A 27,341-nucleotide genomic window follows, 5' to 3' on the forward strand; every position below is an offset into this window, starting at 1 on the left:
TGTCTTAAAACCATAGATTTTATTAAAGAAAGAAAGTGCATGGCATTAACAGATCAAGCACATGAATTCCAGATTAAATTAAGTAGTTTTTCTCTTGCTTAACAACCAATATCTATGGGCTGCAAAATAGTATCCTTGACAAAACTGTTAGTGTTCTGCACCATCAAAGGAAAGATCAATATTTTTGCCTGAATGTCCCACTAACTTTTACCTAGAAATAATATTTTTGAACATTCTTTAAAAAGTTTCTTTTCAAATAATTTATTAATTATAACAACTGGGGAGAGCAGTGTGAGAATCTGAATACGTCAGCCCAACAGTGAAGGCAACAAACTTCCTGGAAAACTGCTATCCTGCCTGAATTTCTACATGCTAAAATAACTCTTCTCTCTCACTTCTACAAGGGTACCCAAAATAGAGTGGCATTTCTCGGCCATCACAAATCTCAGGTCAATCTTCTCTGTTCTTCAACGTTCTGACAAAGGCCTCTGGCCCTACAGCTCATTCCTCCGGCAACTCAGTCTTGTTCTCAATGAGCGAGATCTCCAGCACAGGTAAGAGGAGCTGAAAGGCATCCTGAATATAGGAAGCACTATTTGATGCCTGTTGGGATTGAAAAAGAAAAAGAAAAAAAATCAGTCACTTAAAAAATACACCATAAGACAACAACAGCAACAACAGAGATTAATTTTTATAAATCTAATTGAATCTGAAACCTGGCAAATAAGGGCAGACTTAACCATTTTGGTAAAGTTACAGGGGAAAAGAATGATCTAACTCTTAAGATGGCAGGAAAGCACCCCAAAAATGTCAGCATTTTTGTCTAACTTGTCCATCAGAAATAATAGCCATTCTTTGGCATCCTGCTCAACTCTGGCATTCAAAGCTTATTTATTCCTTGACTGCCTGGGAAGATCCTGTCACAGCATTTAAGTCAATTACTCAAAGAGGATTTCACAAGCCTATAAAACCTGCACCAATAGCATTTCCAGCCCATTGTGATCATTTCTCTTTTATGGACTTAATCAATAAACATGAGACAGGTGCTCACAAGTATAAACAAGGAGTACAGCTTTCAAAGATGATACAGTAAAGATATATTTCCATCTAATAGAACAAACATATTTATGACAAGCCTTATGAAACCATGCTCGAATTTTGCCAGACTTCTTTTATATCTGACAAATTTTGACCTTCCAAAAGAGTAACAACAGAGTTCATTACATTAAGATAAAATCTATACTTGCAAAGACAAGTGTTCCAAATCTGTAGGCAAGAACAACCAACTCGAAATGGGAACAGAGAACCCGTATCAACTGAGTTACCTGTTCTGAGTTTACCAATGGCAAGTACTCCTATTGAAACTTCAGGGAGACATTTGAAACCAAATTTTCAAGCCAAACGAGACCTCAGAGACTTTCTAGTTAATTCTCTCATTTTGTAAATAAAGAAAATGAGATTGCCAAGAAGGCAAATGCCTGGGGGTCAGGTCATACAGCAAAAATCAGGAAAGATCCAGGGCAGGACTGGGCTCCTGGTTTGCAAACTTCTTTCACCTATACTACTCTGCCATCTACTAAATCACAAACTTACTTTTAAAAAAATTGTTTAAGCGATCAGAATAATCTCCCTGACTATTCAAAGTAAATTGTGCAGTTAAAAGAATTAAAGATATTTCATTGGTGGTGACTTTAAAATAATTTAAAACTAAAGTAACAGTCCAAAAGCAAAAAAAAAAAATCTTTTTCAATTCATATTAAAAAACTAACCAATTATCAAATATATTTTCTCCCTACCCCTGGACTTACATAAATGTTTTAAATCATCAAACATCTAAATTGTTCGCACAATTAATTTATAAGATAGAGTTCTTAAAACATGGAATCCAGAGAGTATCACCTATGGAAGCAATATAATCCATTGTGGGCTCCTCTTGAACCCCCTTTTTCATGGATTTAAACAACCCACCTCCTCATAGCTAATGGACTAAGGATTATGTAATCACGGTTACCCCTTTGACAAAACAAAGCAAATTTCTTGGCAAGAAAAACAACAAACTATTTTGTTTCATTTTAATAAATCTCTCATAAACCTTAGTTCTTTAAGAAGGAATGCTTGCCTATTTTTAGTTTTCAACCCTTCATATTTACCCACTGGTCTCCAGAAGGTGTTTTGTTACTGAGAGTGGTCCATTAACTGCAAAGTACTAGTATGAAGTATGATAACTTACAGTACTACTTTTTCCTGTGTACTTTACCCAGCAGCTTCATCTTTTATATTTTGTAATTAATGAGCAGGGAATATTCATCAGATACACACTATTTTGGTCATATATGCATCAATATGGCTAACCTACCAATCTCATGAAAAAAAAACAAAAAAGCCAAAAAATAAAGACGTAAGAAGAGTTAATACAAAATGCCCAGAAGTTACAGACTTAAAAACAATTACTACTAACCTCTAGAAATACTGCAGTAATTAATGGATTAAGGACATCTGCCTTTTCTTTGACCTAGAATAAAGGATAAAGTGGTAAATACTCACAGCAGATTAAAAAAACAATAAACATGGTATGATCCCACTGTGAAACACCTGTGTACACACGCATGCACTCACACAACATATACACACACCCATACATAAATGTACACAACATATACACACACCCATACATAAATGTAAGCATAGAAAAAGTCTGGCCTGAGAGAGCAAAATGTCATCTCTGGAAGTGCTTTAAATTTCCTTTTATCTTTCTGTGCTATCCAAATTGAGAAATGTACACCTTTGTAATTTTTTATTGATTTTAAGAAGTATTTTCATTTTGGAAGAGGGGGTAGACATGGGACATCTAACAAAAAAACTTCAGAAAAATTTTAAAACAAAATATGCAGATATGAAACGTGCTCAAAATACTCAATGGTTTTTAAGATGGCTGTTTGAAAACCATGAAAATAATGCAAATTTATTACTCGCATGTGTTAGCACTTACAGCTGACTTATTGGGTTAAAGTACCTTTATGAAACATATGGAAAGATTTGGCCTCAAAAGATTAACTTCAGGAAACCAAGATCTCTTTTAAAGAAAATATAAGAGGAAAAGAGAAGCTCTATCATTCCATTATATCTGTAAGGTATAATCTGAATACAAAAGTAAAGGAATTAAATGTGGGCCATACTCTTAACCAAAATAAAGTTAAGGACTCAGAACAACTGCTGCCACAGTGACACTTATATATACTTACTATAAAGCAATTTTTACTTTAATTGAGGTATAATTGACATGTAACAGTATAGGAGTAGTTTAAGATGTTCGACATAATGATTTGACATTTGCAAATACTATAAAATGATCACCACAATAAGTTTAGGTAAAAAAAAAAATTTTCTTGTGATGAGAACTTTTAAGATCTACTCTCCACGACTTTCAAATACACAAGACAGCATTATTAACTATAGTCACCATGTTACACATTGCACCCCCATGACCTATTTTACAAATGAAGTTTGTACCTTTTGACTGTCTTCACACACTTTGCCCACCTGCACCCCCGACATCTGGCAAGCACCAATCTGTTCTCTGTATCATGAGCTGAATTTACTACAAAGTAATTTTTATTTGCTCATTTAAAATGCCCTTCATTTTATCCTAATTCATGATTACTGATTTCTGAATCATCTTCCATAGTTCATACACCCTCAATAAATTTTTGTAATTCCTTAAAAAAAAACAACTTCAGCTTTAACTACAACTGTCCTACTGGCTAGCATCTGCAAAATATGAGAGGTGCCAGTCCTTAAAACTAGAGTCGAACTTCGGGGTTCTTATTTTGTCAAGGATTCCTTTCTAATACCAGTCTCAGAGAAGAGCACAAAATATACTGTAGACTTCAAAAAAGGAGAGAACAAAAATGAGTTGCAAAAATCAGACATAAACAAGCTAATCCTAAAATTCATATAGAAAACCATTGGGCCCAAATACAAAAATAATCTTGAAAAAGAAGAACCAAGTTGGAAGACTTATACTTCTTGATTTTAAAACCAATTACAAAGCTACGCTAATCAAAACAATATGGTACTGGCATAAGGATACATATAGAGATATGGTATATGTCCATAAAATACAATATTTTTTGATAATAAAAATTGACACAATGTGGGTGAACCTCAAGAACATTGTGTTAAGTGAAGAAACCAGATACAAAATACTATATATTGTATAATCCCATTTATATTAAATATCCAGAATAGGCAAATCTATCGACAGAAAGTAGATTAGTGTTTCTTAGGGATAGAAGAATATGGAGGGGAAGGGAATGACTGCTAATAGTATAAAGTTTTCTGGGAAATGATGAAAATAGTCTAAAATTAATTATGGTAATGGTTGCACAATTTTATAAATACATTATAAAACCACTGAATTGTACACTTGAAATGGGCAAGTGTTAGGGCATGTAAACTGTATCTTAATAAGGCTGTTTTAAAAAAACAAAACAAAACAGACATTCGCCCAATAGCAGGTGTGAACCCTTACCCCAGCAGTTGTTAGGCAAGTGGTAAACTCTTTAGACAGAGAGGACAGCTCTTTACATAGCACAACTGTCATCCTAGAAAAGAAGGGAGAAATGTCAGGAGGGTTCCTTTTTTGTTTTTCTTTCTCTCTGTGTTTTAATAAGCTATATTTAACAACTGCCAGAAGAAAACAAATCACTCCTGGAACTAAATGTGAAGAAGAAGGCTTTCAAAGGGAGTAAATATGCCTAAGTCAGCTGCCTAATGTATTTGGGGACCCATGTGAGTAAACATTCACGCAGCAGGAAGAGGAGGTTCTCTCCTTGGAAAAACACTTTTCTACAAAATCCTCTACAAAGTAATCTACTTCCAAGTTAAATCAAAGAAAATAACTAAAATACATTTTAAGGAGACAAGATGATGCTTAAAAGATCCTACATTCCATTTAGACATATAGTTAAAATATGCATTCATTCAACAAATATTTTTTGAAAGTCTTCTTTGTACCAGACTCTAAGTCCTGGGGGTGGATCAGTAAATAAGCAAAGCCCCAATTTTCATGGATTCTAACTCACTTGCTAATTAAGGGGAAGACTATATACTTATATATAGATGAATGGATGTGTGTATGTTTATATACACACATGTATATTATACATATAAACATGCACACATCCATATATCTATACACACACACATATACACTAGGTGGTGATATGAGCTAAGAAAGTAAAGCAAGTGAAGGGTTAGAAAATAGTAGAAGACACTAGTTTAGACTGGGTGGAGAAAGGAAGCAGCACTGAGTGGAAATCTGGATTCAGTGAGGGAATGTGTCACGACTGGCAGAGCATTCCAAGCAGAAGCAATAGCCATTTTTCCACAGAACAGGCTGCTCTGGGGTTCTGAGTCCCCCATCCTCAGGGTGTTCAAGACAAAGCCAGGCCTCTCTTTGTGGGATGTTACAGAGGGGCATCAAAACTGCAGGTGAAAAAGAGGCCTGGAGGACATCAAAGGCCCCTCCCAATTGCAGCATAGTAGACACTCTCTCACACGTCTTTCCAGTGAAAATTCTCTTTATTTGATTAAGAGATTTATTTGAAAGTAATAGCTCTCCTTTTCCCTGCTTTGACTACATAAATTTTATTATTTTTGAATTTTTTTATTATTTTTAGACAGGGGAAGGGAGGGAGAGAGAGAAGGAGAGAAACATCAATGAGTGGTCGCCTCTCACACACCCCACACTGGGAACATGGCCTGCAACCCAGGCATGTGCCCTGCCTGGGAATCGAACCAGCAACCCTTTGATTCACAGGCCGGCACTCAATCCGCTGAGCTACACCAGCCAGGGATATTTTTGAAATTTTTGTTAAATCACCAATATAGTGGGAAAAAAGGGGGTTAACTCCTAGTCTGCATAACCTGGGCAGATTACTTCTCTTAAGTCTGTACTCACGTTTAAAGCTTTACTGATAATTTAGGGTTGTTATAAAAATTAGAAATGATACATATGAATGTCTTAGCATGGTGCCTGGCATATACTTAGCACTCAGTAACTTAATTATCGAGAACTGAGATTCTTAGAACTCTTTTCTGCTTTTACTTACATAAAATTCTATTCCTATTAAGGCTAATAATCTGAGAAGAACTAATTTTCAAAGTAAAAAGTAGTTAATAAAAAGGGAAGAATTACAATGTAGACTTATGGCTCAGTAAAAAGAAATACCATATTTGGCTACATACTAACTAAAACTCAAAATGAGCAAACATCTAATATGTGAAAGATACAGTGTGAATAGTATCATATCTTGTTAAAATGAAAGTTTCTAAAACATTGGAAATAAGCCAAGAAAACTCTTTCAGCAATTTGCAACATTTAGAGGGATACTTATTACGTACTGGGAAAGGGTTCTGCTCCTTTCTACAGCTGTCACTTCCTGTTTCCGGCCATGTAGAACCAGAGCTGCTGTTTTGTGAAACAGTTCAATTGAGCAGGCAGTCAGTTCTGCTAGGCTCCGGATTGCAAATGCATGGATATCCTGGATGGCAAAACAAAGCAAAGCACAGGTGTTTTTTTTTTTAATCTTGGAGGAAATGACACCACCTTGTTTCTCTGATACTGAAGGATTCAGTGTCTTGAAACCCTTCGGTAAACTTTTTCTTCTATAGTAGTAATGTAACTTTACATCTGGACTCACAGCTGCAAAAACAGAGGCTGCCCTGAAGTCAGGTGTGACAATGTGACTAAGTTTTCGCCAAAAGATTTAAAGCGTCTTGTGGCAGCTTCTGGAAAGCCTCAGGGCACCACACATGTACCCTCTGCCTCTTTTTTTTCACTCCTTCTTTCCACCCTAGAGTCTGGAACTAAGGTGATACAATCTTGGAAGACAAGGTAGAAATCATGGATGGCAGAGCAACAAAATGCAGAGCGCTTTAGGTCCCCTGACTGCAATATCCCAAAACTTTAAAAAGAGGGAAAAAAACAAAAACCTTAATTGCTTTGGTTACCTCTATTGAATTTTTATTGATTTGTTCAGTTTTTTCTCCTTCCAACTGTTTTTCTCCTTCTTCCTTCTCTTCTAATGGCTTCTCCAGAGATGTCCTGATCCATTCATAGGCTGTATTTCTTGCCTGAATAGAAAAAAATGATTACTGCTCATCAACAATTCAATTCAGCTCACCAAGATTACTGTGCACTGACCAAGAACAAACATGTTGGCATTGTGAAATCCGGTCCTTTTGTTAATAACATCCAGTTTTCAGTACTTAACTTCCTAGATCTCTCTCCAACACTTCACACTGCCACGCACTCACGACTTCTTGAATTCTCTAATCCTTTTGCGTTTTTTAAAACCGAGATATAACTTACACACAGTAAAAAGTGCACAAATCTTCACAGCACAACTCAAGAACTGTTTACATGTGTACATGGCTACGCATCTGTGACCTAGATCAAGATAAAAAACATTTCCATCATCCTAGCAGATCCCCCAAACCCCTTACTAGTCAGTCAGTACTGCTCAAAGCACAGGGAGTCTACCTCGCCCCACCCGAAAGTAACCACCCTTCTGTCTCATTATAAATTAATTTTACCTCCTTAAAATGCATGTAAATGGAATCATAAGTATGTTCTAATTGGCATCTGGTTTCTTACGCAAAACATACTGCCTGTTAGATTTATCCACATAATTGTTGCATGCATCAGCAGTTCATTCTTATTTACTGCTGTATAGTATTTCATTTTACACGTACACCACAATTTACCCATTCTGATGATGGACCTTTGGGATATTTCCAGTTTTCCTTAACTTTTGTAATACTACTATCTTCTGGTTCTCCCCCCACCCTTATGAGCCTTCCTCCTCAGTCCCTTGTATGTACTGACTTCCTTTGGCAGTCCCTTAACCACCAGTGTTACCTGAAGCCCTGGACTTGGCTCTCGTCTCACCCTAATCCTCCTCTCCACCCACCCTACTGCAGTGATTTTGACTGTTCCTTCCTTGCTGCTGACTCCTAAGTCCTCAATTCCAGCACTGACCTCTCCTGAAAACAACATATTCCAACAGCCTGCTGGACCTATGTTTCAGGATATTCTACAGGCATCTCCCATATAACATGTACAAGATTTGAACTGCCTTTCTCTCCCAAAGTTTTTAATCCTCATTTATTCCCCAGAACTTTAGAGGAACAAACATATACCAGTCACCCAAGCCAACATATGTGAGCCATTCAAATTCTTTCCTTCCCATCAGTCACCAAGATGATCTGATTTTACTCTACATACTTCTCCAATCAGCCCCTCCTCTTTCTCTCTATTACCACTTAAATGCAGATCTACTTTGGGGCAACAGCACTCTGATTGGTCTCCCTGCTTCTGATCTGGTTCATCTTAAATCCATCTTCCACAATGCTGCCAGTGATTCTACCTAAGCCCAGAGTTGATCATTCCTCTTCCCTTCACCAAACGGCTCCCCATCAACTAGATCACACTCTTTCACATGATTTTAAACCCTGCATCTCCAGCTTCATCTCTCACCACTTTCCACTGATGATCCGATAGTAACGGCCTATAATGTGTCTGTTCTTTGTTCACCTATCCTCTTGGTCCAGAATGTCCTTCCCATTATATTTTTCCCCCTAAATTAGGATAGCTCTTAATTTTCTTTATTTTTTTTAATTTAATCTTTATTGTATTTTTTTTCCATTACTATTTAGTCCCCTTATACCCTCCTCCCTGCAGCAATCACCACATTGTTGTCCATGTCCATGAGTCCTTTTTCCTTTTTGCTCAGTCCCTCCAACTCAAACATCATCTCTTTCAGGTAACATTCAAGGGCCTTCCAGGAGACTGGCCATCTAAACAACTCTTCTTTATATGTCCACAGTCCTCTGAGCATCCCTTCTTCAGTACTTACTAAAATACATGGAAATTTACCATGGGACTATCTCCTTAATAAACTACATTACTAGAGAATAGTGGTAGAGGGTCTTAGTTGGATATGCACACCCAGTGCCTGGCACACTGCAGAGAACATGTACTCTTCTTACCTAACCAGCTTCCACATCCCCTTTCTTTTGGTAGTAGGCTCTACATTTTTCTCAGCTCATGTGGTATGGGTGGGGTTGCTTCCATCCTCTGGCTCCAAGCATTGACAAACAATTCAGGTTTAGCTACTAACAATAGCAATCCCCAGCCTAGTGATTATTAGTTCATGGATGAAAAAGTGACCTAAGACAGGTGAATGGGCATCAGCCTGAGGACATCTGATAAAATTACTGGGAAGGGGAAATCTTCTTTCTGTTGCAGTTACTCAATGGAGAAAGTTACCCTGAGGCTTTCAGTAGTCATCTTACGGACATGTGGAAAAGCCTCCCTAAGAACGAAGCCGAACAAGAAAGCAGGTCAAGAAATGGAGACGGACAGGCTTCTGGGTGGAGAGCCATGCCTGAAGCTAGTCTTTCCCCTTGATTTTAGATTTTTGAGCTAATAAATGCCCCTTTTTTCTTAAGCCAGTCTGACTTGAGTTTCTGTCATTTGCAACTTAGAGAGCCCTGGTTTCGAAGGAAATGTTTATTATAATTAAATGAAGGCATCCACTTGAGTAACTTATAGACAGAATGTGTTCAGAGATGTAACCAGGCAACAGGCATCCAGAGAAGCCTTTGAGAATATTCCAACTGAGAACTGAAGGGATCACAGTTTTCATTACAGATATAGCATTGGGGCTAAGCCTTTAACATGAGGCTACCAGCTGTCCCTGGCTAGGAAGCAATGGAAACCTGGTGTTAACTGGTCACAAAATGTTTCTGGAGATCGGGAGAGGAGGGTGAAGAGGCAACAAGCAGTCCAAGATCCAGTTAATAGTGTCCCATTAGCTGACACTGGCATATATACTATGTGGGTGCTGCTCTGGAAAAAGGCTTTGCCTAAAGTCCCTCTGAGTTCCAAATGTGTAAAGACAGTTCAGGTGCCACCACCTAAGACCAAGGCCCAGGCCACAGGACTCTCTTATTTCCACAAGATAAATGGTCATTACCTGAGTCCTTGGGCTCTAGGAAATGACAAACTCTAGCTTCCTAAGGGCTGGGGCCACAATCCTGAAATGTTCTCTGAAACGTTCAGAGTGCTGCAAACAGTTAAAACCTCAACAGAGGCTGGCCCGTTGGTATCATGAAGGCTGGTGAGCACTGCTAACTTTAGCTGACCAACTCTGTGACCTAATTTAAACTTTCAGACAACCAAAGCACTCCAAATAAAAACAGGTGAGGATGGTACATGTGTGTGTTCCAGGAGAATGGGAAGGGGTGTGGATGTGAGTTCAACATGCTAACCTGTGAGAGCAGGAAGCAGGCAGGAGGTATGAAACTCAGAATATACCCTCGATTTTGGTGACATCCTTGCCAGGAATTTACAATCTTACCTTCCGTATCCACTAAATCCATGCAAGTAAAAAACGAAAAAGAAAGAAAATCACCAAGAAGTAATCACTTACCCTGGCAAGTTTCTCTGGTTTGGAGGAGACGTGAAGCTGGGAAAATAGCTCTGTTATCTCTTTGGTAAAGTCTTCATCCCCTAAAAAAGGAGAAAAGTCCCATATAAAACTCTGTAGAAAGACGGGTGAGTAAGGATAGTGGGGACAGGAAGGGTGGGGCAAGAAGAGGAAAAGAAGAGGAATGGTAGTAGCAGTAGTATTAATAACGGTATAATAATAGCAGTAATAATGAGCACATTGCTTTAGTGCTTACAGAATTCTGATAAGTATATCAATTAATTCTTGTAATGGACTTATAAAACATGTGTTATTATCCCATTTTTGAGATGAAGAAACTAGAGTTTGAAGATGTTAATTATTTCCCATAAATCTTATAACAAATTAAGAGTCAAATTTTGGCCTTTCTACCCCCAGTTCAAATCCTGTGCTCTTTGTATTACATTCTAGAAGTATAAATGGACAACTAGTGAAGGCAGAGTCCTAAGTAACTACTATGCATGTGCTTCTAAGGAAGTGTCCTAATATAACTTCTAAATTGGGACAAAAAAAATGAGTACAAGTTTAGTTAGGAGAATGGAAAGAGTCTCAGGTATAGAAAACAAGTACAAAGATCCAAGGTAAAAGAAAGCATGGTTAGACATTTAATATGGTTGGGAGTATCTTTTTTTTTTTTTAAAGACTTTATTTATTTACTTTTAAACAGATGGGGAGGGTGGGAGAAAGAGGAAAACTTCAATGTGTGGTTGCCTCTCACGTGCCCCTACTGGGGGCCTGGCCCACAACCCAGGCATATGCCCTGACTGGGAATCAAACCATCGATCCTTTGGTTCGCAAGCCAGCATTCAATCCACTGAGCCACACCAGCCAGGGCTTGGGAATATCTTAAGAGAAAGAACAGGGGTAAAGTGAAGCTAGGAGGGTAAGCAGGATCCAGGTAATATGGGGCCTTAAAAACCATGCTGAAGAACTCAAACTTTTAATTAAGGGAATGAGGAGTCACTGAATGACTTTAAACTAGACAGATATATCCAATTTAAATTTCAGAAAGGTCAACTTTGGCTCCTGGGGGAGAGAGGCAGATTGAAAGGGGAACAGGAAGGGAGGCAGGAATGCTAAGGCAATAATCCAGAATGCAGGGGAAAAATAATGGTGGATAAAAAGAAAGAGGAAAGAGACTCCAGAATGTTGAAAGGATGGTAAGGAGGCTGTTGGAATAAGCCTGGTGGGAGACGAGGGGAACACAGGATACTCACACTATGGAAACATACATGTGAACAGGTGAGTCAAGATCAAAAACAATCAACACACACACAAACAAATAGCAGAAAATGGCCTTTTCCACCCTTTTCATCTAAATCCTATCCAATATCCCCTTTGAAGCTCAGCCCAAGGCTTCTCTGTACTACAGAATGCATAGAGAACTCTTATACAGAGAAACCTTCTAGCACTAACAATCTGTACGAGTCTTTCTTAGGCACCACTTCACGGTTTATCAGAGCCAATTACTACTGCTTCATAGCAGCTTTTTCTTCAAAATCCTTAGGGAAAAAAATTCTATCTTGGCTCTTCTCTCTCCATCTGCCATTCTTTTGTCCTTCTCTTGGCAGTTAAGGCAGAGAAGTCAAACAAATGGCTTAGTGATCCCGGGTGTAATGGTTTTGGGAAAAGCTGATCTCACTGAATGGTACTACCTTAACTGATATAACTCATAGAAGCAACTCCCAATCATATCTTACTGTTTAAAAGTATGAAACCTGACTCTAGGGCAAGCATTTTGTTTTCCCAGCTAAGGTCAAAATTATGTGAGTGCAAGGGATGAATCTGAATCCACACTAGGATACATGCACTCAAATGGGTTCACCAAATAATCCAATAGAGTGCAGGGGGAAAAATATGAAACTTTAATTTACAGACATTATCTCATTCTTTTAGAAATTCTATTTCAGGGTATACTTTAGAATGTAAATAATATATTATTATAGTATTGCATGTGTCTAATTTATAAATATTCAAATACGGCTATATTAGGTCTAAGCGCTCGAAAAACTCTTACTGCTAATGGTTGATCAAAAAATGTCTGGAGATCACTGTTGTGTACTCCCCACAGACCTGAGCATAAAAAGCAGCTGTTGCATTAGAATAAAGTATGTAAGGATGGAAAGGAGACAGGGCCAGTGCTTTGGAGGGACTCAGGAGACAGGCTAACATCTCCCCAACCAGGACATCTCCTTCCAAAGTGAAATATCAGGTATGTAAAACAGGGGCAAGGGCAAGGGCTGATCAATATAAAGATGACCAATATCACCAGAACCAGCTTCTGTGGTTTTCTCTCCCCTCTGCTACCACCACTTCTTTCTTTATCAAGTTCATTGAGATATAATTAAATACCAAGGCTGCATTCTCAACCAAAATCACTGGGGAGGGCTGTTAGGAACAGGGGCATGCAGCACTCCACTGCCATTTTTGCAGAGTCCTGATCTTGGGCAAATGGGTTGAAGAGAAAAATATCATAGAACACAAATGATCCGTTTCAAATCTCCCTTACATTCCTCTGAATGGTATTTAAAGATCAAGATTTCTAATTACTATACAAAGCCAGATGTTGACTAAGTTGAACAAATACTGTTAATGGCACTATGTACAAACAACTTAAGTTTATAAATAACTAGGGACTGTCACACCAGGCCTTGGTTAGGAACACTAAAGAAACTTGAGCAAATCAAAATTAATTTATGTGTTTCCTGCTAAGTGAGACTTTTAAAATGCAGATCATTATGTACTGGGTCCATAATAAAAAAGGGGCACAAATAATGCCCCTTTTTTATTACAAAATATTTTATTATAAAATCATAAGCATGTAATTCTGTAATATGACAATATCATACTCAAGCACACCACATGACATTTTAGGTAAATGTTCAAATTAAAACTATAAATTATTACACCCATATTATTACCCTACCAACCACACTCAAGCAGGCCTTACTTCTCCTGGACCCTGTATTTACTTATGCCATCCTAATAATGAAAATAATAGCCATCATTTGTGGAGTTTTTATTATGTGGCACAAATTACGTACAATGTTTCATTTAGTCCTTATAATAATCTGAGAGGAATTAGCGTCCTCTTCTTATAGTTGAGGTAACAGAAACCCAGTGTTAGGTAACTTCCCGAGGTTGCACGGCTTAGTAAATGGTAGATCTTGATTTTGAACCCAGGTCTAAGCCCAACTTTCATCCACCATGCTATATTGCCTTCTCAATACCTCAAGACAGTTTCAAAAGCTTACTTTCAAAAACCATTTCTTATCAAAATTCTTGACATAGAGTTAAGATGTCATTTAGCAAAATGTTATATAACCAACCGGTCTGACTTCTTAGAACACAGCACAGAACACAAATGGGAACAAAAAAGAAAAATCCATCTCAGTCCAGAATCCACACATTCAACTTCACTTCCTCCTGTTAGAAGAAGGATCCTAAGATTATCACTCAGAGCACTCTGCTTTTAACACATGATTTAAATAAGATGAGTTACCTGGTTTTCCACTCATAACAGATTAGAAATAGAAAATGAGGTTTAGAGAAGAGAATCAGAAGCAAGCTCAATGATAGTGAAGAGAATTTTAAAATGGGCAGATAAATGCACAGAAGGAAATAATAATGCACAATTTTAAAAAAACAATTAGAGACATTTCTAAAAGTATAGCAGTTCATGAGAACTTAACCCAGCAGATCTGAAACCTTTGGTCTCGGGACCCCTTTACACTCTTAAAACTTTCTCAGGGCCCCAAAGACTCTTTTTTAATGTATGTTATACATCAAATCAACATTTATCATTTTTAAAATTAAACCTAAAATGTTTGAAGTATTTATTCATTAAAATAAAAATAAACCCCTACTCATTAACATAAATAATAATACTTTTAAAAATAGTTGATATATTTTTTAAGAATATTATATTTTCCAAAAAAGGAAAATTTCAGTGATATAAGTGCCATGTTTTAGACCTTTGCAAAACTCTTTAATGTTTAGTTTAAAGACGGGTCTTTAAATCTTTTTTCCATTCAATCTGTCACAATATGTTGTTCTGTGGAGAAGCCACAGAGTCTGCAGGTAGAGGGTTGTGGTGGGAGACACACACATAAGGCCAGCTGCTCACAACAATGCCTAGTCGGGGGGCAAGGCTGCAGAGAATTTGCATGAAAATTCTAAATGGAAAAAGTAAAATCAGGCTAGTGTAATCAGAGAGAAAATAATTTATTTTAAGGGCAATATAGTGCATTTAAACACACTACATAGATCCTCCCCACTCACATGCTGGGTTTTCCTATTACCTTTTTTCTCTTCCTCCTCTTCCTCAGAGAACTCTTCTAGGGAAAATGCTTCTTTCAGTTGATCCAGTTCAAGTTTTAGAGTTTCTAATTCTTCTCCACTTAGAGAATTAAGGATAGATTTCACCTGAATCAATATCACATAAAATAATAAGTTGTAGGAGTATAAAGGAAGAAGAAAAACATTCTCAAATGAAGAAGAGGCTATAGATCAAATTAAAATCAAAATTATGAACTCACCAGCCAACATAAATTATTCCTTAAGAACTTTAATACAACAAGCTGGTCATTATAGAAAGGTAGAATTTGTACTTCCAAAAATAATAGAAGACAGAAATGTCTGCAAATTATTAGTGCTTAACAATGGTTTAGAAATAGAGGGGAAATAAAATAGTCTTGAATTAATTAAAAGCTAACAGTTAACTGTATCCAAATTGGCAATTTAAGCCAAAAAAAATAAAAAACAAAACAAAACAAAAGATCAAGGTGAAGAAAAAATAACAAATGTGCTATTAAGACTTCTTTGTTAATTTCCCCTTTTTTGTTTAAATTTAGAGAAATAACACTTGACTCATTCTGTTTCTAGCAATTAGTTCAAACATTAGTTTTTAGTTTGTTTTGGCATGGTATTCTCAGAGTCTCAAGGCTCCATCTGAAATTTCATCTTCTAACTGTACAAAAAGAAAATAAACTATTGAAGACTATTCCAGTTGAAATTTTTGGTTTAGAATCACCTTTACTTCACTTTCTCGGGAAAGCATCTCCAGAGCTTCTAGATGTGAAAGGCCTTGAAATTCATCAAAAAGCAGCCCATAATGAGTTTTCTTGTCCGTTTCCATAGTAACCTCATTGGTGGTCCCCTGCTCTTCTTTCTCCTTTGCCTCTCGTAAAACCTGAAAAAGAGATAGAGGCATTACCCTGCAACAAATAATGAGAGCTCGAGGGTAAGTTCTGAGAGTCGAGAGAAGCAAAGCTGAGATGGGTAACAGTATAAACCTACTACCCTTCCATTCTTTGGAATTGTGATTCAAATCTGATAGGCCCAGGAGCCGCAGCGAAAAAATGATTACACATAATTTGATTCCAGACAGGGTAAATAAACCCAAGGAACCAGGTGTTTCTCTGAAAGTAGTTTAAATATTAATCTAATAAACAACTCTGAAAGGGTTTGGCATCTTACACTGCACTGACAGGAGGCTCCTGTCAGAAGGAAAGCAGAGGAAAAAAAAAGAACAAGGGAATTTTCTAACCTTTAGAGCTCTCCCACCTCTCCCATCCACATCAAAAAAAAAAGTCTTAATTTAAAAATCATTAAAAACTTTCCTAAAGGAAATGCTAACAACGTTCCAAGTTACGACAGGAAAAATACAGATCAAAATAGAAACAGGGCCCCAGCTGGTGTGGTTCAGTGGACTGCGTGCCAGCCTGTGAACCAAAGGCTCACCGGTTCGATTCCCAGTCAGGGCAAATGTCTGGGTTGTGGGCCAGGCCCCCACTAGGGGGCCTGTGAGAAGCCACACATTGATGCTTCTCTCCCTCTCCTCCCTCCCTTCCCCTCTCTAAAAATAAATAAATATTTTTTTAAAAAAACAGAAAGAGGAAGCAAACAGGTAAAGACAGTACCTGAGACAGTGTAGAATTCCGGTTCATCAGATCCTTGGTTCTTTTAAATCCAGGATCTCCTTCTGCTATTACATCCATTGTCTTTTTTCCAATGAATTCTAAGGCATCCAAACCCCCACTGATAACAGTCTTTCCCTAGGAAACACATGCAATCTCATTACAGTAATACTGAAAAAAGACACCCACCTGTTTGGACTATATAAAATAATGGCTTACAGTGCCAAGTACAGGCAAGAATATAAAGCAACTGAAACAATCATACACTGTTTGTGAGAATTTAACTTGGTATAACCACTTTGGAAAACTGTCATTATCTACTACGGTTGAACATATGAATGTCCCGTGACCCAGCGATTCCACACATGGTTACACACTCAGTAGATGTTTATACAGAGGTTCATCAAAAAACATACAAGAATGCTCATAGCAGCCTTTTTGTAAAAAAGCTAAAAACTAGAAATTACCCCAATACTCACCAACTGTAGAATGAATAAATATCACAGTCACACAATGGAACACAGCAAAGAAAATAGATACGTCACACAAACTTCACCATGGATAAATCATACAAACAATGTTGAGTGAAAGAAGCCAGATACAACAGCACACATTCTGTATGATTCCATTTATGTACAGTTTAGAAGCAGGCAAAATTAATCTACGATGGTAGAAGTCAGGATTGTGGTTATCTTGACAGGCAAGAGCAGAAGGCACAGATGACGGGGAGACAGCCTGGGGGCCATGTGACACGCCACCATGTTGTTTGCTACTCTGTGCCCACACTGTGGAAATTCAAACTGAACACTTAGGACTTCACTTGTCTGCAAATGTGTTATACTTCAATAAAAAGGTAAAATTTGAAAGTACTAGCTATCTATCCTCATATTGGAAAGATACTTATATTATCCTTTAAAAAATGTTTCTAGTCATATATAGTTTTACAAGTATCCATCATAAATATATTATTTCCCCTTTGCCTAAAAGATGCAGTTATGAGGAAAATATTTTCTTAAAGCAGTTTTCTATGGCCACGAAAGTAAGAACCCCTAGTCCATAAAATATTACGTACACTGCCTCTCTGTTACATTTCACCTCCTGCTCTCTCCTTTAAAGAAAGTTTTCAAGTAGTTCTCACTCTATCCCTAAAATCAAGGCAACTGGTCTTCAGTGATTTGGAATGCCGTAAGAGTAGTTAGTCCCCACGGCTTTTCAAGGAAGACGGAGGGACAGAAACCCAGTGTAATCATGGAACAGAGAAGGACACCGTGTACTTTATACTCACTGTGCTCTGAACAGCAGTCGAGATGGTCGAGAATACACCAAACGGTCCAGTCACTGGGGAGGAGTTTTCATTCTCTTTGGCATTTGTCTCCCCTACAGGAGGGAGGAGATATGTAGACATGAAGAGATGGTTCATAAATAGTTTTGCTTTGTAGCACTTATGTGAATTTTTTAAAAACTAGACCCTACTTCCCACATACAAGGTATTAGCCTTTTTTGTTTTGTTAAACTATTTGCCTGTTTTAAAATAAAAGGTAAAATAGCCTTTTTTCATTTTCATTTCAGAAATAAAATCCAGTCTTTTGAACAAACAACTGATATATATATATATATCACAACAGGTTTATACTGTGTGGTTCTATTTACGTGATCTTCTGAACAAAGTAAACTAGAGAGTCAGCAAGCTGAGATCAGTGATTGTCAAGAACTGAGAGTAGGTGGACACATGAGGGACTTTTGGAGAATAATGAAAACATTCTTGTATCTTGACAAGAATACATAGAAAATACTCTCTATCTGTGTAATCACAATGGACTGTGATTACAGTGTAAACAGGACTGTATGTCTGTCAAAACATGGAAAACTACATACTTAAGAGTAAACTTTACTGTATGTAAATTACAGCTCAGTAAACATGGCTTTTTCAAATCTAGTCTATTTTAAATTTTATCCTAGGAAGGCTGAAGCACCTGGAATTTGCAAGATGGACTATGGAGAGGTAAGGGGTTCCAGGAACCTCTACAGGAGTGTTCTTGGGTCTTTGGCTAAACACTAAGCTATTTATGCTCTGAGAGACTCCATGATACTGGACAAAAACTACCATGGAGCTATAAACTAAGCAACGCCCAAAGCTCATGCTAGGTTACACGAATTTGACTTCTGACCAATCAGAGTTTAACCAGAGAGGCCTATTTAGAGTAGAGACGTCAGACAGATTAGGTAGAGACTTCAGGTAGAGACTTCAGACAGATCAGAGGCCTTAGTAATGGGGCTAAACTAGCACTTAAAGAGTAATGGTTACTTCAGATTCACCCTAAAGAAACTTAAAAATAAGTCTTAAAAGGACCAGTGTAAGCTACAAATATCTTAACTACCTGCCAAACAAAACTCACACTCTTTAAAGACAACAAAATCTACTCAACCATGTGATATTTGTAATGTCCAGCATCTAATTAAATAAATGATCAATAGAAACAGACTCATAATAACAGAGGTAAGCTGTGCCTAATTTATAAATTAAACTTTATCGTATGTATAAATATATTTTTAAAAAAATAGAGGTCCTCAAATTTAAAAAATTAATAAAAAATAACAGATGATAGAATTAGCAGACAAGGATACTAAAATATGTACACAAGAAAGTGAGAAGTGGAAGATATAAAAAAGAAACAAATAGAACTTCTAGAGTTGAAAATACAATACTGGAACTAAAAAGTCATTGAATGGACTTAAAGGCATTAGACACAGCAAAAGAAAATAGCAGTGAACTTGAAGACAACTATAAAAACTATCAACAATGAAGCACAGAGAAAAAAGGCCTAAATAATGAATGAGTTGAACCTCAGTGATTGTGGGACAATCAATGTCTAAGACATGTGTGACTGGAATACTAGCGGGGAAAACCTGGGGACAGAAAAATTATATGAACGATGGCCAAACATTTCCAAATCTGATTATATCTCATAAATCCATGAAGTCTGATGAATCTACAGCAGAATAAACACACAAAAAATATCATAATCAAAACTGCTGAGGAGCAGTGATAAAAAGAAATTGTAGAAGCAGCCAGTTCCCAACAGAAAGAATGTAAGCCAGAACACAATTGGATGCTACTTTTAAAGTGATAAAAGGGGGAGAAAATGTCATCCTGGAAGTCTATCCTTAAAAATGGAAGGATAAACAAACAAACAAAAAATCCTTAAAAATGGAAACAAAAACATTTTCAAACAGCTCTGAGCAGTGTGGCTCAGATGGTTGGGCACCATCCAGCAAAGCAAAAGGTTGCCGGTTTGATTCCAGGTCAGAGCACATGGCTGGTTTATGGGTTTGGTCCCTCACTGGGGCACATGCAAGAGGAAACCAATCGACGTTTCTCTCTCACGTCGATGTTTCTCTTCCTCTCTTTCTCCCTCCCTTCCCCCTCTCTAAAAATAAATAAATAAATAAATATCTAAAATTTTTTTTTAAACAAAATCTGAGAGAACTCACTGTCAGCAAATCTGCACTAACAAGAAATGTAAAGGAAATTCTTAAAGCTGAAGGAAAATGGAATCAGCTGGTGAACAAAAGAATGGTGAACAGATATGGTAATTATGTGGATAAATATACAAGACTCCCCTCCACATTCTTAAACATGTATAGAGTATAAATGGGGGAAAAGGTTTTCCTTTTTTTCTCTTCAAAGAATGTTATTTAGACAGTAATGTTATTTGCCAGTAATCTGGCAAATTGCATCTAAATTTTACCTGAGAGTACCCTATAACTCTGCAATTCTAGGTTTAGAATTTTCTATTAAAAACTAATTGCAAAAGACATAAGTATAAGAACACTAACATTGTGCATAATGCTTCAAAAAGCGATTAATTATATACTCAAAATATACCTACATAAGTGGAATTCCCTGCAGCCACTAAAAATGATGTTGGCATGTTACTGACAGGGAACATAATGGGTTTTTAAAAAGGTAGGTCTTTTTTAAAAGTAGGTACAATTACAGTTTTCTAAGTGCGCTTATTCACATTCACAAAAAATTTTGGAATGACATACACCAAAATGTTGTTTCTGGATAGAATCTGAATTTTTCACTTACCTGCTTGTACCTTTCTTCTTTTTTTACTAAGTTTTTCTATAATGAGCATTGCTATTTTCAATTTTTTTAAGTGATTTTCTTGATAAACAAAAATCTCTAGGATATGTAACCCACTTTCCAGGATTGTCTCTCCTCCATCCCTACACAAATCCTGGGTTTCTCTCTTCCCCAAGTACCCTCATGCCCTCTCACTTTATTTTTTATACATGCTCTTCCTTTAACCTCAAAATTCCCGCATCACAGCTTCTCCACCTGTCAAAACCATACCCATTTTCAAGATCCAATTCAAATATTTTCCTTCCTGAAAACGTAAGTTAATTGCTCAAAGTTTCCAGTCCTTTGCTTCAACCTTAACCACATTTGGCTTCACCTGCTTTGTGCTTTGGTTAGTTCTTTCAACAATGGGTTCATCCATTAGATCCAAAATGAAAAATCTCTCTATATTTTTTTCATTTCATTTTACCACTAAAGTATAGACCTTGTTTGGTTTGTTCACTGATATCTCCGCAGCACTTACAATCGTGCCTCGCACGAGTAGACACTCAATAAATTTTTGCTGAATTAATTAGTAGGTTGAATTGAGTTCAGAAAAATAATCTTCCTACAATAATTTTGATGCCTGAAGATAATACTTAATTACACTAGGAAGGGCAATGAGCATTTGATGCAAATGCAGGCATAAAACATGTTTTATTCCTTAACCCACTAGTGTATTCATTTGTCATGTTCTGCCAGTTTTACAAATGGCAAAGGACTGTGGGTTTCAAAAGCATAAAAGAACAAAGATAGGACACTTGAAGGGTAAAGTCTCAACAAATAGTGTGAATCCCAGGTCACAACACCTATTTCTTATTTCCTTGATCACTCGTCTTTCTTGTCATTATCAGGTATATTCAACCAGAGTCTTTGGATCAAACACTCCACCCCTGCCCCATCCCTAAAAGATGACTGAATGATTTCCACTGGTGGCCTCTGGTTTACCTTAAAGTTCTGAAAAGAGACCTCCCAGCTACAACACCCTCAGCAGAGGAATTAATCACCCTCCTCCGGAACTTTAGTTCTCTTTATAATCTTTTAACTCTTTAAAAAATTCATTATTAAACTAAAATCTAAGTACATGTAACTTCTCATAGTAATAGTTCTCTCTTTATGAGCCACAAATAAACCTCTTCTCCACAGTAGTCTTCAGACACATGAAAAGACCCAACCTATTCTCCCAATCTCCCTTTCCCAGATTTCCAGATTCGATATTCATGATGCCTTCAACTTTCTCTCGTAAAACAGTAGTTCTGTCTATCTGCTCACTCTTTTCAGGATTCACTCCAGTTTTTTTTTCCACTCCAATTTTTCAATGCCCTTCTTAAAACACGGCTTGTGTGGTACACATCTTTTAGGTCTTGTGGAAGACACTGCTGTTATTTATTCAAAGCCATTTCTAATCCCCTTTTCCTTGCCTGCTAAGCCTACCTCCTGGTATGGAGATTTATTATTATGACCAAAACTCTCTCTCCCAGCACCTCTTGCTGCTAGAGCAAGAACACAAGATCCTGTTATAGCCAATGAAATCTGAGAAATATGCTGGGGGCTGCTAGGAAAACTTTTCTTCTTCAAAGGAAGGATAAAAGGCATCCACTAACTTCCTGACTTTGAGCACAGCTGTATTAGAACACTATACTTGGAGCTGCAGTATTATCTGGCAACCATAAAGAGACAAGGAAAATTGCAGAGAAGCCAATGCAGAACTCTGCCATCAATGAGCCACTAACTCTGGAACAGCCTAATTCTGAAGTTCTTGAGAGAAAAATAAACTGACTTTTGGTCACATATTCTCTTCCTTGCAGCCAAAGTAGTCTGATGCAGATATCACTAAGAACAGTGTTGCCAACTCATTCGTGTAGTCCTTTACGATCATGTTATGTAATGTGATCTTGTCTTGTAACCAGAATTGACTTTGCAAGAGCATGTGACCCAAGTATAGCTTGATATAACTCTCTCTCCTAGGAATTTAAAAATGGAACTAACTGATATCAAATAGTACCTGATGGGTACTTATATTAGGACTCAATATAAAGCTGGAACAGGCAACAACAAGCAGAGAAAGTCAGTGATTCGAAAGAAAAATGATACAGATAAGCAGAGAAACCAAGAATGAGAGATAATAAAGCCCCTCAGGTATGAAGAAAGCAAACTCAGGCCCTGAAAAAGCTTTCTATTTTGTGATGCAAGGCCTTCTTGATCCCTGGTTATTACTGTCCTTTAGGCTAAAGAAGTTTCTACTTGATCAAGGCAGGCCTCCAGAATTAAATTCCACCTTCATAAAGTCCAAGCACAAAAAATACATCCCCACAACTAATGCATTAAAATATTTCTTCGTACCACGAAAGTTTCAAATTCAGCTAACTCTTACTAAACTCTAATTGTGGCAAGCAACATAATGGGCAATTTTCACATTCTACGTTCATGGCCTTATTTATTTAAGGTTTCTAAAAATCCTTTGAAATATATAATATCATCTCATTTCACAGATGAAGAAAGTGAAGCAATACATGAGTGGTGAAATGACGTAGACTTCTATCAGCCAAAGATTCCAACTGCCCTTTCTCACCAGTCCTATTATGCCCTGAATATCGGACACTCAATAATTTTCTACTAAAAAATGAGGTCAACCTTTCCATTTTGACACATAATTGGAGGTCTTCATGTTTCCATATACTGACCTGTTGCATATTGGATCTCACTTGAAATTTCACTGGGAGTAGGGATTCCAAGGGAAATCTCTGCCTTCTCAATGACATTTGTAATACCTTGTCCTAACGAGAAAAGTGATAATATTTTATATTTCAATATTACTTGCCATTAGTCACCAAATCTGAACAAACCAAAAGTCAAACCCATAGATTTTTAATTTCATTATAGCCACAGGAACATGTTATTTTGATCTTACATAATTTTGGGAAATGTACCCTTACCAAAAGAAAAATAAATAATTCATTGTCACCAAAGAATAGTTAACATCAACCTTATAAGGAGAAAATGCTGCAAATTCTAGTGGCTGTAATACTCATTACTAATGCATCCTCAAACGATAAAGTAAACATAAAAGAGAAATCAACAAAATCACTTTTAACACAGATCTATAGCAAAATACGCATAAAAATTAATAAAATAACTAATGACCTTACCTACTGTGGCTACTGTAGCTGAGGCTGAGGAAAGTAAGGACTTGCCCCAGCTGCCCCAATAGCCCCATCCAGTCTGGGGTACATCTTTGGAAACAGTCTCCTATTTTTCCAAGTAGCCAGAAAAACAAAAGGCAAAAGAAAATTTAAAAATTAGAGGAAAATAAGAGTCTATAGACAAAGCATCTAATTACTGGCCAAAAGTATAGGCAAACAAATACATATTATTTGGCTAAAGAAATAATAGACTGACATATATGCGTAACCTGCATGTAAGCACCACACAGCAAAGACAATTACTCATTTAGGAAATGGAGAATACTGTTTTATGGCTATAAAAGGAAAAAATAGGTACAATCCTAAATTGACACTGATTCCAAATTATTTTTAACCCTAATATTTTTTCATCTCAATTTTTAATAGATACTCTACTTTGCCTTCAGCCTGTGGTGCTTGAACAGGAAGAACTTCTGAAGTTTCAAGGTCACTGGGAGGTTTGGACTCTGGTCTCTTCCTAGTAGAAACTACAGGTTCTGGTTTACTCTCTGGCTTGATACTTTGATCAACAGACTCAGAATTCTTGGCTGGCTCAGAGTGCCCGTCTTCAAGGCTGGGGACTGCCTCAGTTATCACTGGAGTCTCAGTATCATCTTTATCCGACATGATTAGATCATTACCTGGTAAAATAAAGGCCCAAGAAAAAATTAATTATATAGGCTTTTTTGTATAAATTATTTTTAAACCTTTTATTTTGAGATGATCACACTCATATGCAAGTTTAAGAAGTAATAGAGGAATGTGACATACCCTTCACTGAGTTTACCCCAATGGTAACAACTTGTATAATTATAGTGTAATATCACAACCAGGATATTGATAGACAATCCACCAACCTTACTCAGAATTCGACAATTCATTTTGTGCGTGTGTAATTAGTTCTACAACAATTTATCACATGTACATTTCTGTGACCATCACCAGTCAGGATACAGAAACATTCGATCACAAGGATCCCTTGGGTTATCCTTTTAGAGCTACATCTCCTCCTCCTCCTATCTATGACAACCACTAGTTTGTTCATCTCTATATTTTGTCATTTCAACACGTTATATAAATGCAATCATAGAGTATGTAACCTTTTGAGATCAACTTTTTTTCACTTAGTATAAAACCCTCAAGAGCCATCGAAGTTGTTATGTTAACAGCTTCTCCTTTTTATTGCTGAGTAGTATTACTCCTTGGTATGGTTGTATCTGTTTGTTTCACCATTTAACTGTTGAAGAATATCACAGCTGTTTCCAGTTTGGGACTATTACAAATAAAACAGCTATGAACATTCATGGACAACTTTTTATGAAAACATAAGCTTTCATTTCTCTGGAACAAATGGCCAAGAGTACCATCACCAGTATTTATTCAATTTTATAAGAAACTGTCATACTCTTTTCCAAAATAGCTTTCTCACCAGCAATGTATTAGTGATCAAGTTTCGCCACATTCTTACCAGCATTTGGTGGTATTATTTTTTACTGGAGCCCTTCGGATAGGTGTGTAATGATATCTCACTGTGGCTTTAAGTTGCATTTCTCTAGTTGCTAATGGTACTGAACATCTTTTCATGTGCTCATTTGCCATCTGTATATACTCTTCAGTGAAATACTTATTTGTATCTTTTGCTCATTTTGTAATTGGATTTTATCTTTTACTGTGGAGTTCTGAGAGCTCCTTTTATATTCTACACTCAAGTCTTTTGTCAGATATGTGATTTGCAAATATTTCATCCCAGTTTGTAGCTTATCTTTTCATCCTCTTTAAAGCAAAATGGTTTAATTTCAATAGGGTCCAATTTATCAATTTTTCCTTTTATACTGACATTTTAAAAAATGTTTTTAGTCATTAATTATTCCACCAAATACAATTTACATCAGACCAGCAACTGAATAGCAATGTTAACCAATTCAATTCTTTCCAGAAGTATAGCTCTTTGGCAATTAAAGCCAAGATACTATCAGTGTTTTTATAAAGAGCAGATGCTAGTTTGCAGGACCCCCAAATTATCACCAGAGAAGAAATAAATGTATCTTATACATACATATTACATATACACACACACACACACACAAAATGAGACCTTATGTATGTAAAGCACAGATTTTGTACTACGATATACTAAGTGCAGAATTAGACCCAATCCATGCCATAAAAATATTTCTAATGCACTATAAAAGAGAGATGTGTTAACGATTAGGGCACCTTGGAAGTACCATAATTGAGGTATACACAAAATGCTAAAAAAAATAGAAAGAAGTCTGCTAAAAACAAGGAATAATATTCATGGACAACTTATCTGAAATAAACATAGAATAATGGCCACAAACAGGGATTTTTGAATGTCAAATCCAACCTGCAGATGGTTTTATTGGCCTGCACAGTGTTTAAACATTTTCTAATAAATTGCTAACATCTAAAACTCAAACTTTGTTTACAAATAATCTCCACCCAAATCAACCTGACTGTTTATGTACCTGATTAGCCCCCACAGGCATCTGACCTTGCAACGCCGGCTTTATAGAGCACTTAGGATTTTGACAGATGAAGATGTCAATGAGAGAATTCAGGGTGAGGAAACAACACAAGGGAAAGCTCAAAGGCCTGAGGTATGACAGTGTGGAACACGGACAGATGTCAGCAGTAGTAAACACGGCAGGGAGAAGAATGGTGGGAGAGCATAAGCTGGAAAGAGTTTTATAAAACACCATGGGTCCTAGGTCATACGGTTTTATGATATACATACTTTATAATTCCCAAAACACATAGGAAAAAATAATCTAGATACAACACCTGTAGACATATAAACCAAGTCTGTAATACTCCTTCATTCATTCATTCACTTACAAACATTTGTTGAGTACCTACTGGGTACCAAGCTCTGGAGACTGAGAAATAAAGATACAATCTCTGCCCCACTTACTTCAAGGGCCTAAAAGGAAAGACTACACAGTTCTGGCATAAAATTTAATTAATATTGTATGTAGTTGAATATGTACTTTTTCACTATCTTTCCACTCTCCTTATGCTCTCTCCAAACACATAGTAATACCAACATATATTTTAAATATAGCATACCGCACACAGTATATACAGTATACATACTACATAAATAGTTTCTGTAATTTTATAAAAGACTGGAAGGGCATACTCTAAAATACTAAACACTGGTTATCGCAATTCTTTCATTTGTGTAACAAAGATTTAATGAACATCTAGAACGTGCTAAACATTTGAGGTAGGTGGGAAGAGCGTTTTTGTCGTGCTGGCTGTTTATTCCTTATTAGATGGCTTGCACCACCCTTATTCTCAATGGATTCATAGTCTAGCAGGAAAGCTGGGGAGAGGAATAAATACCAAGTACATGGATTGGCACTATTTAATGCTTTTGTAAGTTTTCCAAGAATTCTGTAATAAGTGTGATATTTTAATAATCGGAGGAGAAAGACTCCGAGAATTGGGACCTTACAAGCAAAACTAAATGGCTGAGTCATTTTTTTAAAAGGAAAAAAATGTATACACTTAACATACACACACACACACTCTTGGAGAACTTCCAGCCAGCAGC

The 27,341-nt window shown here is 36.8% G+C and overlaps 1 protein-coding gene across 5 annotated transcripts in view; it reads right to left on the minus strand.

Moving 5' to 3' along the window:
* FAM114A2 (family with sequence similarity 114 member A2) overlaps positions 1–27,341 on the minus strand; it is a 27,989-nt gene continuing 648 nt past the window's right edge. For all 5 annotated transcript variants that reach the window (XM_053926294.2, XM_024577017.4, XM_053926295.2 and 2 more), the window contains exons 2-14: positions 24,158–24,402; positions 23,729–23,828; positions 23,264–23,356; positions 17,739–17,830; positions 16,457–16,591; positions 15,568–15,726; positions 14,837–14,960; positions 10,500–10,579; positions 7,015–7,137; positions 6,406–6,545; positions 4,532–4,604; positions 2,459–2,512; positions 1–603 (exon numbers count right to left, since the gene is read on the minus strand). In XM_053926294.2, coding sequence (XP_053782269.1) covers positions 502–603; positions 2,459–2,512; positions 4,532–4,604; positions 6,406–6,545; positions 7,015–7,137; positions 10,500–10,579; positions 14,837–14,960; positions 15,568–15,726; positions 16,457–16,591; positions 17,739–17,830; positions 23,264–23,356; positions 23,729–23,828; positions 24,158–24,388 — 1,506 coding nt within the window. In that variant the 5' untranslated portion in view covers positions 24,389–24,402 and the 3' untranslated portion in view covers positions 1–501. The remainder of the gene's footprint in view (positions 604–2,458; positions 2,513–4,531; positions 4,605–6,405; positions 6,546–7,014; positions 7,138–10,499; positions 10,580–14,836; positions 14,961–15,567; positions 15,727–16,456; positions 16,592–17,738; positions 17,831–23,263; positions 23,357–23,728; positions 23,829–24,157; positions 24,403–27,341) is intronic.

The sequence above is a fragment of the Desmodus rotundus genome, chromosome 6 (assembly GCF_022682495.2).
Source record: "Desmodus rotundus isolate HL8 chromosome 6, HLdesRot8A.1, whole genome shotgun sequence".
Classification (NCBI taxonomy): domain Eukaryota; kingdom Metazoa; phylum Chordata; class Mammalia; order Chiroptera; family Phyllostomidae; genus Desmodus; species Desmodus rotundus.